The sequence below is a fragment of the Heptranchias perlo genome, chromosome 8, assembly GCF_035084215.1.
Source record: "Heptranchias perlo isolate sHepPer1 chromosome 8, sHepPer1.hap1, whole genome shotgun sequence".
Classification (NCBI taxonomy): Eukaryota; Metazoa; Chordata; class Chondrichthyes; order Hexanchiformes; family Hexanchidae; genus Heptranchias; species Heptranchias perlo.
In genome coordinates, this window is record NC_090332.1 from 18,613,038 (window position 1) to 18,631,094 (window position 18,057).

At 42.7% G+C, this 18,057-nt stretch overlaps 1 protein-coding gene across 1 annotated transcript in view; it reads right to left on the reverse strand.

Annotated features, from left to right (window-relative positions):
* LOC137324454 (calpain-2 catalytic subunit-like) overlaps positions 1–18,057 on the reverse strand; it is a 120,531-nt gene that overhangs the window by 15,284 nt on the left and 87,190 nt on the right. The window contains exons 10-15 of the mRNA XM_067988735.1: positions 10,704–10,864; positions 9,893–10,062; positions 7,867–7,878; positions 6,407–6,618; positions 3,856–3,898; positions 2,051–2,110 (exon numbers count right to left, since the gene is read on the reverse strand). Of these exons, the coding sequence (XP_067844836.1) occupies positions 2,051–2,110; positions 3,856–3,898; positions 6,407–6,618; positions 7,867–7,878; positions 9,893–10,062; positions 10,704–10,864 (658 nt within the window). The remainder of the gene's footprint in view (positions 1–2,050; positions 2,111–3,855; positions 3,899–6,406; positions 6,619–7,866; positions 7,879–9,892; positions 10,063–10,703; positions 10,865–18,057) is intronic.

Sequence of the window (18,057 nt, forward strand, 5' to 3'; positions counted from 1 at the left end):
AAAGCGAGTGCAGGAACAGAGAGACCTGGGGGTTTTTGTGCACAAATCTTCGAAGGTGGCAGGACAGGTTGAAAAAGCAGTTAAAAAAGCATATGGGATCCTGGGCTTTATAAACAGAGGCATAGAGTACAAAAGCAAGGAATTTATGTTGAACCTTTATAAAACACTGGATCGGCCACAACTGGAGTATTGTGTCCAATTCTGGGCACCGCACTTTAGGAAGGACATGAAGGTCTTAGAGAGGGTGCAGAAAAGATTTACTAGAATGGTTCCAGGGATGAGGGACTTCAGTTATGTGGATAGACTGGAGAAGCTGGGGTTGTTCTCCTTAGAGCAGAGAAGGTTGAGAGGAGATTTGATAGAAGTGTTCAAAATCATGACTGGTTTAGATAAGTAAATAAAGAGAAATTGTTCCCATTGGCGGAAGGGTCGAGAACCAGAGAACACAGATTTAAGGTGATTGGCAAAAGAACCAAAGGCGACACGAGGAGAAACTTTTTTATGCAGCGAGTAGTTATGATCTGGAAAACGCTGCCTGAAAGGGTGGTGGAAGCAGATTCAATCGTGGCTTTCAAAAAGGAATTGGATAAATACTTGAAGGGAAAAAATTTGCAGGGTTAAGCGAAAGAGCGGGGGGAATGGGACTAACTGGATTGCTCTTACAAAGAGCCATTACGGACTCAATGAGCCAAATGGCCTCCTCCTGTGCTGTAACCATTCTATGATTCTACGCCAGGATCAACGTTTTGTCTCAAAGTGGAAGGAAAATATTTGGGGTGCACTTTTCCCTGTTTTTCAACAAATTATGCAATTCCGTTTTAAATGATGTTATGGTCTCTGCCTCAATAGCCACTTGTTTCATAGTCTAACAACCTGTATAAATTTTAAAAAAAATCTTTGTTCTTCTAGTGATAATCCTTCATCTATGTCCCTTGTTACCAATTCACTAACTAGTGGAAAGTTTACCATAACTGAGGTAAGTGTAATTGCCCTATAATTTCCTAGCCGATCCTTTTCCTCTTTCCTGAACAGGGGAGTAACATTTTGCCATCCTCCAGTCCTTTGGCACAGTTCCTATTTCTAAAGATTTTTGGGGAATCATGATTAGTGTCTATGCTATCTTTTCCACAACATCCTTCAGCTTTCTGGGATGCATACTATCTGAGCCTGGTGGCTTTTCTATATAAAGTCCCATTAACCGTTTTAATACAGTTTCCTCTTTAATGTTTATCTGCAATCATGGCTCTTCGACAACCTCCTCAGGCGCTCCTACAGACCTACTTCCATTGTAAAAGCTGATGTGAAACACTTAAGCATTTCTGCTGTTCCCCTACTCTGAAATGCAAAATGCCCTCCCTTGTCTCTAAGTGGTCATTCTCCTCCTTTGACTATCTTATAGCCCTTGCTACTTCCATTTATGTTGACTGCCAGTCTCTTTATACTCACTGTTAGCCTGCCTAATCTTGTTTTTTTGCTCTCTTTCTATACCTCTTATAATATGACTTTTTAAAATCTTAATTTTGCTCTAATCTCTCAATTTATCCAAGGAACTCCTGCCTCTGACATATGCCTTCACTTCTAGTTGGAATACATTTAACTGTACTTTTTCATATTTGAATTACCTCCTATTGATGGCCTGCTGTTTAATCTGCCATTTTTTCCTCACAATCTGAGCGAGGATCCTTTCAAGCCTTTAAAATTAGCTCATTTTCAGTCCAACACCTTTGTTTATTTAATTTTTAACATGAACCTCATTAGGGTATGGTCACTGTTTCTCAAGTGATCTCCTAGGCTTCAGGTCACCTATTTATCTCGTTTCATTATCCAGAACTGCTCTGCATCTTCACTACATCCGTACACCATACCAATTAAGGAAATATTCCTGGTTTTATTTTAAGAATCCCAGCCCATTTCGACCACAAATATGATTTATCTCAATCTACTTTAGAATAGGTAAAATTAAAATAATTAGAGAATACTCTTCTAATGGCAAGATTACAGTTGCAAAAGACAAATGGAACAATCCTAGTAGTGAATGTAAATTTCTCACCTCCCCTGCTAAATAATCGAACAAATTCTCAAAGCTGGAGCTAATGTCTTCTTCATCAACCTTTAGGATTTTATCATAAGAAAAAAAAATTGAGTGCACATAGCCAGAAAAATAAGACATTAACAGCAGTACTATTTAGTATTGCATATCTGGTAATCAGACTCAATGTAGCAGCTTACGTACCATTAATATAGTGTCACATACAGTGTTAAAAGCATAAAATAAAGTTGCATGAAATATCAGGATATTCTTCTGTAGAGGACAAATATATGTCCAGCACCATCCTGACTGAAACCTAGGGGGCAGAGGAAGGTCTCTCAGTCCGCATTTCTCAGAGTCATTGTTTCACAAGGGAAGCAGGCAAGTCCACCAACTTTGTTGGATCACTTGTTTTGGCATTTTCAAGGATTACTAATCCTCGGCAGGAGGGAAAATAATCACCCTGCCTAGCCCCAAGACTGGTTCCACTGGAAGCTCCTATTAGTTTTCAAAGAAGCACAAAACCATGAACTATTGTGCTACTCATTAACCTTTTATTGAGGACCAGTTCCAATGTGCTGTACCACAAAGTAATGGGACGTGGGTCTGTGTCCATAATTCCTCACATGCCCAGAGGATTATAGTCGACGATGTGAAGACACATGAAAATCTAGAGTGTGAATGGCCATTTAGCCCAGCAAATTTGTGACATCCAGATTCCAAGTATGATTATTCTTTCACGGGCTTCCCTCTCACACCACATGTTGAAAGGAAGAAAAGAAAAACCTTTTATGGATCTCAAGGGCATCTAATAAATAAGCACCGGGTTTAGCCGGCCTGAGAGTGAACTGCAAGCAGAGTCAATATGATGTTTCGTATCTGCCACACATAACAAGATACCTATGGATGAGGGAGATCATCTGTCCCATTCTTAGTCCATCCATCCAGGATGACCCTGAAGTCCCCACCATTGCAGCATCCAATTGGTTCTTAAATGATTCCAGGTTTTTCACCTCCACTACTCTATTCGAGAGTCTAATCCGTATGTTGGTCACTCTGTGTTAAGAACGTCTTAATACGAGTCCTACATTTCTCTTTTACTTGTTTGAACTGGTGATCTTTTGTCCTGTTCCTGTAATTTAATTTAAAATAATTTTCCAGATTTTATCTTTTTTGTTCGGTTTATAATCAATCATAAAATTGCCTCACTGGCCCCTTCTTTCAAGTCTAAAAAGCCCAAGTTTCTTCTGTCTTTCCTCATAACTCAGGACTCTAAGATTAGGAATCAGCCTTGTGGCTCTTCTCTGCACTGCCTCCCACACTTGAATGTCTCAGTGACCAGTACTCAAGCTGCAGTCTGATTGGAGCAAATTACAGTTTGATCATAACTTTCTCTGGCTTATGGGGCTGTTCTCCTCTTCAGGGCTGAGTTTCACCCAGCCCTCCAATTACGTCTCAACCCCGACTGGCTCATCAGATATACCTGGCGGGATTCCCACTGTCAAGAGGGAGTCAGCCAATGATCAGTCACAAAATCCTGGCAGTCCTGCAACAAGGGAAGAGGCAGCCGGGCATTTAAAGGGGCAGAAGAGCCCTAAAGATCGGGAAATTGACAGCTTTGTAGGCCTCTGCATGTAAATGTATGCCAGGTTGGAGGGAGAGGAGGCTGTTAAAAGTCCTCATGGCCGTTCCAATGTTTTCTGGGGAAAGTTGGGACACAGGGTTGGTGACACTCAATAACAACCTTTGTTACACGGAAGGCCAAGCAAAACAAGCAGGCAATTAGAGTTCCTCAAAGAACAAGCAAATAGAGAATAGTCCTGTACCTGCTCATCTTCTAGTTTTGCATCAACTTCAATATCGATCACTCTGTAATACAAAAACAATACACATTACACACAGTGAAACTTTCAGATGTGTTCCATGTGTCCTGAGCACATTTCAATTAAAAAGCTAGAAGCACATCAGTAATAATAACAAATTATAATACATGACTACTAATTCTTTCTAGGTTTACTAATTTTTATCATTTCCTTCAACTTTCCTCCTCTACTGAAGGTTCTGTACTGACTCATACTGGGGTATGGTTCCATAGGCACCAGCTGCTCTCCAGTACTTTGCTCAAATAGATGTACTTCACATGGCCTGCAGGCTATTTTACTATGGGGAACATCACAGGCGAGTCTAATCCTGTACTCAGCTAGAATCCACGTGTACGCGGGACAGCAATCAGGGGGGGAAACCTTGGCCAAGCTTACCCTAGCTTAGGGATACATAGACCAACTATAGTGCCTCCCCAGTTGAGATTGGCTCATTCAGCACAGACTAGAAATCAAACCTGGTACCTTCCTCGTCTGTATGGTTCAGACTATACCATATGCAAACCTTTACAAGGGTGATACCAGAATTGAGAGGTTATAACTATCAGGAAAGACTAAATAGGCTGGGGCTGTTTTCTCTAGAAAAAAGGGTGAGGGGTGACCTAATAGAGGTCTTTAAGATTATGAAAGGGTTTGATAGGGTAGACGTAGAGAAGATGCTTCCACTGTGGAAGAGACCAAAACTAGGAGCTAGAAATATAAGATAGTCACTAATAAATCCAATAGGGAATTCAGAAGAAACTTCTTTACCTAGAGGGTGGTTAGAATGTGGAACTTGCTACCACAAGGCAAACAGCATAGATGCATTTAAGGGGAAGCTAGATAAACACATGAGGGAGAAAGGAATAGAAGGTTGATAGGCTTAGATGAAGAGGGGGAAGGAAGCTCATGTGGAATATAAACACTGGCATAGATCTGTTGGGCCGAATGACCTGTTTCTGTGCTGTACATTCTGTATCTATGTAAACCCACTGAGCCATTGGGGGGAGCTTGGTTTAGTAATCTTTCATTACATTTGTGCTGTGACCAAATACATTAGTTGCGTGCAATTTAATTCTATCCTAGACATCTGAAAAATACCTCACTCTGCACGTTCTTAAACTTTAAAATTTTTACGTAAGAGGCTCAGATTTAGCAAACTGTAATGCGAGAAAGGAATCTTGCTTTTCAAACTATTTATCTGCTGTTTTGCCTGAAATTAACAGTATAATGTTTGTGTGTGTAATTAACACAAATACTGTGGCTACAAGAGCAGGTCAGAGGCTGGGTATTCTGTGGCAAGTGACTCATCTCCTGACTCCCCAAAGCCTTTCCACCATCTACAAGGCACAAGCCAGGAGTGTGATGGAATACTCTCCACTTGCTTGAATGAGTGCAGCTCCAACAACAATCAAGAAGCTCAACACCATCCAGGACAAAGTAGCCCGCTTGATTGGCACCCCGTCCACCACCCTAAACATTCACTCCCTTCACCATCGGTGCACTGTGGCTGCAGCGTGTACCACCCACAGGATGCACTGCAGCAACTCGCCAAGGCTTCTTCAACAGCACCTCCCAAACCCACGACCTCTACCACCTAGAAGGACAAGGGCAGCAGGCACACGGGAACAACACCACCTGCACGTTCCCCTGCAAGTCTCAACATCCTGAATTGGAAATATATCGCTGTTCCTTCATCGTCGCTGGGTCAAAATCCTGGAACTCCCTTCCTAACAGCACTGTGGGAGAACCTTCACCACATGGACTGCAGCAGTTCAAGAAGGTGGCTCACTACCACCTTTTCAAGGGCAATTAGGGATGGGCAATAAATGCTGGCCTTGCCAGCGATGCCCACATCCCATGAATTAAAAAAAAAATTCCTGAGGGATGCAAGTGCTGGGAAATGAAACACATTTTGCAGTGGTAGCATTGTACACTCCCAGGACAGGCAGGTCAGCATAAATTAGATGCACAATGAAGCTCCGTCTACACTGATCCAATAACTTACTAATGTTCAAGAGAGTGCCTGTGACGGTGCCAATGTAACATTTCCACTTTGCACACCATCCAGCCTTTGGACATGTATGAGTGATATTGCAGTTTCACAAAAAAACTAGGTTGAGACGACTTAAACACATTTTGTGTAGGCCCTTTAGAACTGGCCGAGAGAGGACAATGGCTTGGAATTTCCAGAGTTGCTCCTGCTCCACCATAACTTCGTCACAAGAGTGGTGGAAATCCCATGTACACATGTAAACAGGGTTTCTACCTCACTTCTGGTGAAGTTACGCCAGTGGATCAGGAGCAGCTCAGGGGACCTTCCCACCCATTGGCCTGGGCTGGATTCAAAACTAGGTCGAGGGGTGAAAAATATTGTTAAGTTTTGAAAAAAAAAAGGGAATGGGACCATCCAGTTCCCAAACGCTCCCTTTATATAAGAAAAAAGTTTTAACCATCACTGCCCTTCACAGCATTTGCTAATACCCAATCCCTTTACCTCTTTGCTATTAATACTTACTGCACATTAGCTTGCTTCTCTGTAAACACACGAATTGCAAAGTCTGCATTTTCATTTGGCTGGAAAGTGGACGGTACAATGAAATACTGTCCAGGTTCAAGAGCTAACCGATTCATGACTTCCCGCAGGTTGATGAAGGTTTCTGATCTCGCGCTGGATGCATGGGTCACGAAGAAATCTCTCCTCAGCTGAATATTACTTTTGTCTTTATACTAATTTATAGAAACAAAAAAATGGCATCAACTGGTTTCTGATTGAGACATTTTTGAAATGCTATTACAGCACATAGATTATATAAAATTCCTCAAATCTTAAGATTTATACTATAGACAGAACAAAGTAAGCAGAACACAATTCATTTCCGCAGCCTGCAAATGACCAAATGGGTATCCCCTCCAACTCCTTTCACCACGATATCACCACTAATGGGCTAGCAACAAAGCAGTAAAGAGTTTTCATCAACTCCTCGCCCTCTTCGTTAAGGTTTCCCTTGGGGAGTATGTAGGGTAGTGTTAGGTAGACAATGCAAGAGAAAAATCAAATCTATCTGGCAGTCTTCATCCATTTTGGTAATTTTCAAATGTATTTTCCACACAGAACTAACAAGGAGCTACACAGCACCCAAAGATCCAAAGGCTGAAGTGTCAATTGTGGAACGACTTTATTGGATGCAAAGAAGCTGGAGCACAGTTTTAAAAAAAAAGAAAAATAATGAACTCTAAATTCAATATCTGCTACTGGCAGCATCATATTTGAAGTTTCTGGATAGGTGCAAGGAAAATTCCCTTCACAACATTAAAAAAAGAAAAGCTCCAAAGTAAAAGTCACAGGGGCAGAAATTCATCTTGGCCAGAAGTGCAAAAAGCAAGCAGTGTGGCATCAGCCCTCTGTTTAATGTCTTGTCCGATATTCAGTTCCACTGACTTCAATAGAACTGAGTATCAGGTGGCTGATGCTATACCGCCCATTTTGCACTACTGCCCAAGATAGATTTCTACCCCACACTGATTTCTGAATACTTACCCTTAATTCTAATTCTAGAGCCAAAAATTAAGGAAGAGTTAGACAATGTTTAGCCACTTTTTCCAGAAAGGACACATGCTGGAGTTGGAGTTTCATTGTGCGATTCAATGGCATGGTAAGATGCTAGTCCTTTCCTACAGGCACAATGTCAAAAAACGAGATTCTCCATCACCACATCCACTCTTGTGCACCACCTAGCAGGAGTACTACCGACAGCAGGTCAGTCACTTGCTCCCTTGGCTGGAGTAAGGTGTGTAATTAGGGGAAAAAAGTAAATGAAAAAAAACCTCCCACAATTTCTTCAGTAGCCCTCTCAGAACTGGTTTGAAGACTAATTGGGTAATACTCAATGTATTATTAAAAACTAGCAAAATACCACCTGCATAGAAAAATCTAATTAAATTTGTAGTTCTGGATCTTAAAACTGTCCTACGCACCTCGTCAGGGACCTATGGAATAAAAAAAAAGGTAACAGCATAAGTCTAAAGGCTTTTGCAAGAAGGCTAAAAAAAAACTGCATAAATTGTGTAATTCGAGCACAACTGAGGTGATGTTTTCAAGTACTATGATAACAGTGAATCCCATAGTAACATCTCAGCAACAATACAAATGACAGAGTTAGTAATGTCTGTGCCCTAAAATGCCATTTTATATTGGTAAAGCTATGGCATGGTACTGAGCAATGTTAGCACAATTAAGTTACGTGCAAATGGAACGTTTGTCACCATCTGCTCCCGGGAACCACTATTTTTTCTGCATAAGGAACATAAGAAATCATGGAATGAGAAAAGGCCATTTACCCCATCAAGTGAGTTCAAATCACTAACCATGTACAAAATTCACCATTCAAGGACACTATTCCACTCATTTAATCACTTGAGGGAAAGGTTCTGTATTTTTTTTCTATACCCAAAGTAATCAAGCAAAGCCCAAGAACATTCAACCATTACATAGAATGTACAGCACAGAATCAGGCCATTTGGCCCAACAGGTCCATGCTGGTGTTTATGCTCCACACGAGCCTCCTCCCTCCCTACCTCATCTAACCCTATCAACCATTCTCGTGTTTCCACTCAGGGTTTGGAAACATTGCCATGGCAATATTTGTTGCTCAGCCCTGGTTACCCCAAGGACATTAAGAATCAACCCATAATATGGAACTAGAGTCATAGGGTAGCCAGATCAGGTAGATGTGGCAGATTCTCTTCTCTAAGGGTGTTGGATTTTTACAACAATTTGGTAGCTTTAATGGTCATTTTCTGGTGCCAGTCCGCAGATTACCAGATTTATTAAATTTAATGTCACAACTTGCCATAGATTTCTGGGTTACCAGTACCATAATCACTAGCTTACTAGTCTTCTGCCTGCCACAGACTTCATAACTTCTTAACTTGTCAACCTTGGCTTATTGATAGCACTCTCACCAAGCCAGAAGTCTGTGGAGTTAAACCCCACTCCAGAGGCTTCAGCATGTAATCTAGGCGGAAAATTCAGTGCAGTACTGAGGGAGTGCTGCACTGCTGTCTTTCAGATGAGATGTTAAACGAAAGTCCCTTCTGCCCTCATTAAAAAATCCCATGTTGCTAGTCAAAGAGTAGGGTAGTTCTACTAGTGTCCTGGCCAACATTTATTCCTCAACCAACTTTGCTAAAATAGATTATCTGGTCATTTAACTCATTGCTGTTTGTGGGATCTGGCTGTGCACAAATTGGCTACAGCATTTTCCTACAGTGACTACACTTCAAAAATACTTCATTGGCTGTGAAGCCAATGGGACATCCCAAGGTCATGACAGGTGCTATACAAATGCAAGTTCTTTTCTTTCTGTATGTTCTTCCCCCCTTCATTACCTTCAATTCCATTCCCAACAACTGATAGTATTACAATAAGTGGTTATTCTCTTTCCAATTTTGTCTACAAGTTTAAATAAACTATGATATAGCACCATGCTCATTACATAACCTTACCAAAGTTGTTGACCAGCTCAGTGTGCTGGCTTAAGAGAGGTTCAACTAGCATTTTGCTACAATGTGCAGTGACGTGGCTCAATGCTAACCAAACTGCATGTGCTGCACCACCTGAACCAGTGTATTACAGCCATCACGGTAAGGTACCCACTTCTATAAAAGCTAGTGGCAAATGACTGGTAGGGTATAGCATCATAATTATGTACAGTCCAGTGAAGTGACAGGTCTGGTTCAACCTTAATAATCCAACAGAAAACTGGCTTTTGAAAATAGCTTTTCGCTATACATGATAACAGACTACTACTTTATTGAAATGCAGACAAATTTTCAATGGTCTGCCACATTAGCTTGGTGTGGTAACATTTTTTTTGTTTGCATTGAATATGTGAACCTGGAAAGGCCATTTGGAGATCAGCATTGCAAGAATCTTTATTATTGTATTTGTTTTACCGTTTTGTTTTACAAGGCAACAAGTAAGTAAAATCCTAAAACCTGCCTCGTAAACAGCGAAGCCTATGGTGCGCATGTCCTCGCCCATTTTCCTACATCTTCTACGATTCTTTTGAATCACACCAACCAGAAAGCTACATTTCTCATCGTCATCATCAGGATCATCATCCGCTTCATCCAACTGGATCTTAAATTGAGGATTTGTCCAAAACGTTTCTATAAATGGACGCCAATGGTCATCAATGAGATCAGCCATTCAAAAGTTGATGAACATACACATCATTCCAGTCACTACAATCTAGAAATTACTGTTGGTGATACGAGTGAATGAACACAATGTGTCATCTGCTATTTTAACACTGGCACTGACCAACCCATTTATTTTAAATGGTTAACAGCTCCACTGAACGGTGGACAAAGGAATAGAATACAAAAGCAGGGAAGTAACGTTAGAACTTTGGTTGGCCTCTGCTGCACTTGAATAAAAATGTTGTCATTACTGATGAAAAAAATAGGTTGGCAGGAGTTCAAAGTTATTAAAAAAAAACCTGACTCAACTGAAGCATTTGAAACAGACTGAATATTTCGGATTTAGCACAGGAAAAAGATGTAAAGTGGCTGTATCTGATCTTGAAATAGAAACCACGAGGAGAATTATAGTTTCTTGCTACTAAATTATCTTAGACCCAAAGTGAATAGAGCATCATGTCAGAACCGCATGTTAACAAAGGGTATAGGGCTGAGAAGATGCAATGGCATTGCTCCGGCACAGTGTTGCCAAGGTGCTAAATGGAAAGAATTGGACTCTCTACAAAAGATAATGCCAAAGAGCAGAGAGGTGAATTGGAATTTTGTACTTATGTAGTTCCGACATCCTCCCGCAGTCGATCCACTTCTCCAGCTCCCATTAAACGTCATCACACTCCACTTGTGAACTTCATCACTGGCAAGAGTGTCAGGAGTGAGGTTGCAGATTTCCACTCGGGAGAAATTGCTTAGAAAATCAGAAAATGACATCCTGCAAGGAGATGGCAGAGGAACAACAAAAAATTAAAGACAACTAGGGACAAAGAACCTTTACTATTGTCAAAGAATGGCTAATTGTAATTTAATTACCCGAAATGCAGTTATTTGTGAATGAGCTTTGTCTCTTATGACTTTAGACAAATTGGAATGATACATAGACTTTACAACATAGAGTCATAGAGTCATAGAGTTATACAGCACGGATAGAGGCACTTCGGCCCATCGTGTCCGCGCCGGCCATCAGCCCTGTCTACTCTAATCCCATATTCCAGCATTTGGTCCGTAGCCTTGTATGCTATGGCATTTCAAGTGCTCATCCAAATGCTTCTTGAATGTTGTGAGGGTTCCTGCCTCCACAACCCTTTCAGGCAGTGAGTTCCAGACTCCAACCACCCTCTGGGTGAAAAAGTTCTTTCTCAAATCCCCTCTAAACCTCCCGCCTTTTACCTTGAATCTATGTCCCCTTGTTATAGTACCCTCAACGAAGGGAAAAAGCTCCTTAGTATCCATCCTATCTGTGCCCCTCATAATTTTGTACACCTCAATCATGTCCCCCCTCAGCCTCCTCTGCTCCAAGGAAAACAAACCCAATCTTCCCAGTCTCTCTTCATAGCTGAAGCGCTCCAGCCCTGGTAACATCCTGGTGAATCTCCTCTGCACCCTCTCCAAAGCGATCACATCCTTCCTGTAGTGTGGCGACCAGAACTGCACACAGTACTCCAGCTGTGGCCTAACCAGTGTTTTATACAGCTCCATCATAACCTCCTTGCTCTTATATTCTATGCCTCGGCTAATAAAGGCAAGTATCCCATATGCCTTCTTTACCACCTTATCTACCTGTTCCGCCGCCTTCAGGGATCTGTGAACTTGCACACCAAGATCCCTCTGACCCTCTGTCTTGCCGAGGGTCCTCCCATTCATTGTGTATTCCCTTGCCTTGTTAGTCCCTCCAAAGTGCATCACCTCGCACTTTTCCGGGTTAAATTCCATTTGCCACTGTTCCGCCCATCTGACCAACCCATCTATATCGTCCTGCAGACTGAGGCTATCCTCCTCGCTATTTACCACCCTACCAATTTTTGTATCATCAGCGAACTTACTGATCATACCTTTTACATTCATATCCAAGTCATTAATGTAGACCACAAACAGCAAGGGACCCAGCACCGATCCCTGTGGTACCCCACTGGCCACAGGCTTCCAGTCACAAAAACAACCTTCGACCATCACCCTCTGGAAACAGTATTTTGCCAGCCAGTCCATTTTAGTGTTTATCTTCTACATGGGCAGTAGTCTTAATCCTACATCCCCCGCTCTGTTCCCACATTATTATTCCTCTTACCTTCAACAACCCATATTCTTAAATGTTGACATGGCCTCTGCTTCAATCACTAACTCTGGTAGTGCATTCCAAAGCCTCATAACCCTCTGTGTAAAAAGGTCTCTCCGCTTTCTGTTCTAGATCACTTACATTTAATCTTAAATTCGTAACCTCTTGTTCAAGAGACCTCACCCACTGGAAACAGTCTGCTTTGATCTATTTTAAACATCTTGATCAAATCATCCCATAACCTCCTCTGTTCTAACAAAAACAGCTACAATTTTTCCAAGTCTTTCTTTATATTTGTATTTCCTCATTCCTGGCAACATCCTAGTGAATCTTTCTAAAACCTCAATATCCTTCCTATAGTGTGGAGCCCAATGCTGCGCACAGTATTCTAACTGAGGTCTTAAGATTTTATACAGACTGATCATTGCCTCTTGAATTTTATATTCTATACGCCTCGAGATGAACCCTAGAATTCTATTTGCTTTTTTATGGCCTTATCCATTTGAGGTGCTCCTATTAATACCTTCTGAACCTGAACCTCAAAATCCTCTGCTCTTCCACATCATCCAACCTCCCCCCCCCATTCAAAGTACATTTTTTTTTAAGTCAAGTACCACCAACTCACACATAATGACGTTGAATTGGGAATAGAGGGATATGTGAGGGCAGGATGGAAAGAGGTAATTAGAGTGGGAGGAGGCTCATGAGGAGCATAAACACTGGCATGACCAAGTGGGCCAAATGGCCTGTTTCTATGCTTAGATTCTATGTAATTCTAGGCCATTTTTTCACCCATTCCACCATCTTATCAACACCCCCTTGCAGCTTTCAGAATTATTTACTATGCCTTCTATTTTAGTAATGGCTGCAAATTTGGACACCACTTTCTCTAGCCTATATCCAAATCATTGATATATAGTGAACAGAAGCTTCTGTGAGTCAGTCAACAGGCTTCAACCAGCGGAGGATGTACTGCAAGTCTCTGACTCCGTGGCTGTGTTTCACTATATAAGAAATGAATATCCATTTTAAGGGATCAATGTACGTAGAGAGATAGCCCGGGGCGGTATCTTTGTTGTTTTGATGCATTGTGAAAACTAGCAAAGTTTGTATTATAGTATTTTACACTGAACACTGTTCATTTACTTGCTTTATTTAAAGAAGTTGTCTGTGAAATTCTAGCCTGAGCCTTGGTCTCAAGAGTGTATATTCAATCGGCCCACCAAAGAGAATTACTTGGCAGCACATGGTATGTTCCAGTGAGCCGGTGTACAGTGACAAGGGTTCTCTATTGAATCCCTGGGTATAGCTATTATTTACCTCAATATTAGACAAAAAACAACAACAACTTGCATTTATATAGCACCTTTAACATAGTAAAATGTCCCAAGGCGTTTCACAGGAGCTATTATCAAACAAAATTTGACGCCGAGCCACATAAGGAGATATTAGGACAGGTGACCAAATGCTTGGTCAAAGAGGTAGGTTTTAAGGAGCATCTTAAAGGAGGAGAGAGGCAGAGAGGTTTAGGGAGGGAATTACAGAGCTTAGGGCCTAGGCAGCTGAAGGCACGGCCGCCAATGGTGGAGCGATTAACATCAGGGATGCGCAAGAGGCAAAAACTGGAGGAGCACAGAGATCTCGGAGGATTGTAGGAATCACGGAGGTTACAGAGATAGGGAGGGGCGAGGCCAGGGAGAGATTTGAAAACAAGGATGAGAATTTTAACATCGAGGCGTTCCGGACCAAATGTAGGTCAGCGAGCACAGGGGTGATGGGACTTGGTGCGAGTTAGGATACAGGCAGCAGGGATTTGGATGAGCTCAAGTTTATGGAGGATAGAAGATGAGCATTGGAATAGTCAAGTCAAGAGGTAACAAAGGCATGGATGAGGGTTTCAGCAGCAGATGAACCGAGGTAGGGGCGGAGACAGGTGATGTTATGGAGGTGGAAGTAGGCAGTCTTGGTGATGGAGCAGATATGTGGTCGGAAGCTCATCTCAGGGTCAAATAGGAGGCCAAGGTTGCGAACGGTCTGGTTCAGCCTCAGACAGTGGCCAGGGAGGGGGATGGAGTCGGTGGCTAGGGAACGGAGATTGTGGTGGGGACCGAAGACAATGGCTTTGGTCTTACCAATATTTAACTGGAGGAAATTTTTGCTCAACAGTAATGGATGTCGGACAAGCAGTGTGACAAATGAGAGACAGCGCAGGGGTCGAGGGAGGGGGTGGTGAGGTAGAGATGGGTGTTGTCAGCGGATGTGTGGAACCTGATATTGTATTTTTAGAAGATGTCGCCGAGGGGCAGCATGTTGCAAAGGCACGTACAAACTCCAACTGCAGAAGTGGATGCGAGGTTCGCTTACGTGGCAGTCAGTAACGTTAAACCCAAGTAGATAACATCACGTAAGGAAAAAAATGCAACAGTGAATTAAGGAAGAGTTAAGATGTTAGTGGGGAGACTTTTCTCTTCCTTGCACCTGGGGATTTATTATTCCTCAGATGCAGGGAAGAGGAAATTGGCAGTGACCATTATGTCAATCCTCTATCCGTAATGTGTTGTTCCAGGATTTCCTTGGAGCTTCCTCTGGATACTTAACTGGGCCTGCTCCTGTAGTAGATGCAGGCTCACCAGTTGTATTATAATCAGGTGGCAGGGAACGTTCCAGATTCCTGCCTCATTTTCCAGCCTGTGTCCGGAGTTCACCCAAGCCATGCAAACGGCCAAAGTGAGGAAAAATATGGGTAGCTACTTCCTTGGGTGCCCATAGAGGAAAATCTACCTTTATTTCTCATTGTGTCCACTATTACAACTTGGGCATTCTCTCAACACTTAACTTGCGTTCACAGCAAAAAGGTAGTTTCCATAAGCGGACCAAATCTTTCAACCAAAACCATTATGTGTATACCAAGTGGCATAATTTGCCATTGGGCTAACAATTACACCTTACCTTCCATATCGTCTACTCCCTGACCTCTCCATGACCAGGACATGCTTCTCCTAATCTCTGCCAAGCCGATGGTGATGACACCTTGTCTTTTACTGAAGCCTTCCCACCTGGCTATACCTTCCACAACCTGCCCTGCCCAAAATGTCATTGTGGGGGTGTGGCCCTCATCACAAAAACACATCTTGATCCCTTTCATCTATTCCTCTGGCACCAGCACTTCCTTTGAGCATCTCATTGTTCCACCCTCTCACCTCCTTTAAACTCATCATCTACCATCCCAGCCCCAAGCCCCACCCCGAGTTTCCATCGCAGCTCTCCTTGCATTCTCTCCTCTGAATTCATGGTCCACCTGTCTTCCCTAATCCTCTCCCTCCATATAAACTCTCTGACCCATATCCATGGCCACCCTCTTGACCATGGCATCTCGTGCCCTCCCTATGCCCATAGTCTCGATCACAGACAAGGTCCTATCTGACAGCTTCCTTCTATTCCTTACCAACTATGCCGCCTACCCTCTTCCAACCCCACTCTCTTCTGTGTCTGCCCCTGGGAAAAACTCTCCACACGTCACTTACAACTGCACTTTTAAACTCCCAACTACCTAGCCTTTGTACCTCCATTTGCCACAATACTTCTGCAGCCATTGATTTGCTCAACCACTCCCTCACCTCCACCTTTGATTTCCTTGTCCTCAGGCAACCTTTGCTGTCTGCCATCCTGGTTGGTCCCCCTGGTACGGTCCTCATCTTCACTCTCTCAAGTCCAAGGGGCACAGACTTGAGCATATCTGCACACAACTAGCTTCGGCATCTTTTCTTCACTAATCTCCTTAAACCCCTCTTCTCTGCGCCTTCCACCCTCACCAACAACCGCAAGGAGATCATGGACTTCTTTGTAACCTAGAATCAGACCATCCATGCCTATGCTGCATCCCCCTTTTCACCTTGCCAAACTGACCCCCAACTCTCTCTAGCTTCAGTCTTATCTCCCCCCCCCATGCCCTGTCCAAGCTAATCTCATCCATGAGACCCACCACCTGCTAGCTTGACCACATTCCCAGTGCAGACCACCCAACTTCCCTTCCTGACCCTCACGTTAGCCAACATTGTAAATGGTTCCTTCGCCTCGGGAACTGACCCCTCCCCTTCAAAACTGCCATCAACCCTCCTCAAAAATCCACCCTCATTCCCTCTGTCCTTGCAAACTACTGCCCATCGCCAACCTCCCTTTCTTCTGTGAAGTTCTTCCATGTGTTGTCGCCTCCCAAATCCGTGCCCATCTCTCCCACAATTTCCTGTTTGAATCTCGCTAATCAGCATTGAAATGCTCCTAACCAAAATCACAAACAACATTCTCAGTGACTGTGACCATGCTGCATAATCCCTTCTCGTCCTCCATGATTTCTCTGCACTTTTGACAAGATTGACCACATCATTCTCCTCCACTGTCTAGCTCAGTGGGAGTGACATAATTTGGTTCCACTCTTATCTATGCTATCCAGTCATAGCCAGAGAATCTCTAGCAATGGTTTCTCTTCCTGCCCCTGCACAGTTAGCACCAGTGAATTCCCCAAGGACCAGTCGTTGGCCTTTTCATCTTCCGCATCTATCTGCAGACATAGGGTCAACTTCACATGTACGGCTTTCTCTATCCCTCCACTGCATCTGTGTTGTCAGACTACTCATCTAACATGTAATCTTGGATAAGCCACAATTTTCTCTAGCTAAACATTGGGAAGACTTAAGCCATTGCCTTCAGCCTCCACCACAAACTCCATAGCCTCACCATCAACTCCAAACCCTTCCGTGGCCACCGTTTCAGGCTGAACCAGACTGTTCCCAACCTCAGCATCCTATTCAACTCTATTCAAAGCTTCCGATCTCATATCCTCTCCGTCATGTAGACCACCTACTTCCACCTTTGTAACATCGACTCCGCCCTCACCTCAGCCGATATGGTGCCGAAACCCTCATCCATGCCTTTGTCACCTCCTGACTCAACTATTTCTCTCCTGCCTGGCCTCCCATCCTCTGCCCTCTGTAAATTTCAGCTCATCCAAAAGTAGGCTATCGGTATCACATCCTGCACCAAGTCCCACTTGCCCATCACCTCAATCCTCATTGACCTAGATTAGCTCTCAGACCCCCTATGCCTCAAATTTAAAATTCTCATCCTGGTGTTTAAATGCCCTCATGGCCTTGCTCGAACAAATGAATGCAAGATGTTGTTGTACCTATGTGTGTTACGTGGTGGGCAACGCAAAATACAAACAATGTTCTCCTGTCTACTCTGAAAGGCAGTAAATACCACATTGCCAGCTCCTATGTTCAGGCTGAACCCAACATTAGATTTATTTGCAAGATAGATAATTACACAGCAGAAAAACACAAAATGCTGATACACGAACAATAAAGATAAAATCAGTCCACAATTTGTTAAAACATCATCTCTAGAACATATTTCTTACACAGTCCAACAATTTGCTAAACTTTAAGGAAATAGTCTTTTGTAGACTTTCCAATGTGAAATCTAAGTCCTTTTACATTCCCGTTCAGATGTTCAATGTTACTGCTTTCAGAAAATACATAAAAGTGAACATTTTCTGAGCTCACTATGCACCTATACTTTTGGAGAAAGAGAAATAGGTGAAAAAGAACTGGTGCAGTAGCAATCTCTCTCTTTTCTTGTGTATGTGGTCATTACTTTGTCCCATCCCCTTTTCTCTTGCTCTGTTCCTCATTATAAGTTGTTCATCTGTAACATTTTCCGATTCTGGCAAAGGGGTCATAGACTTGAAACGATAACTTTTTTTCTTTCTCCACAGATGCTGTCTGACCTGAGTGTTTCCAGCATTTCCAGTTTTATTTCAGATACTACCTGATTGCCCTGCTTATACCATTATTATA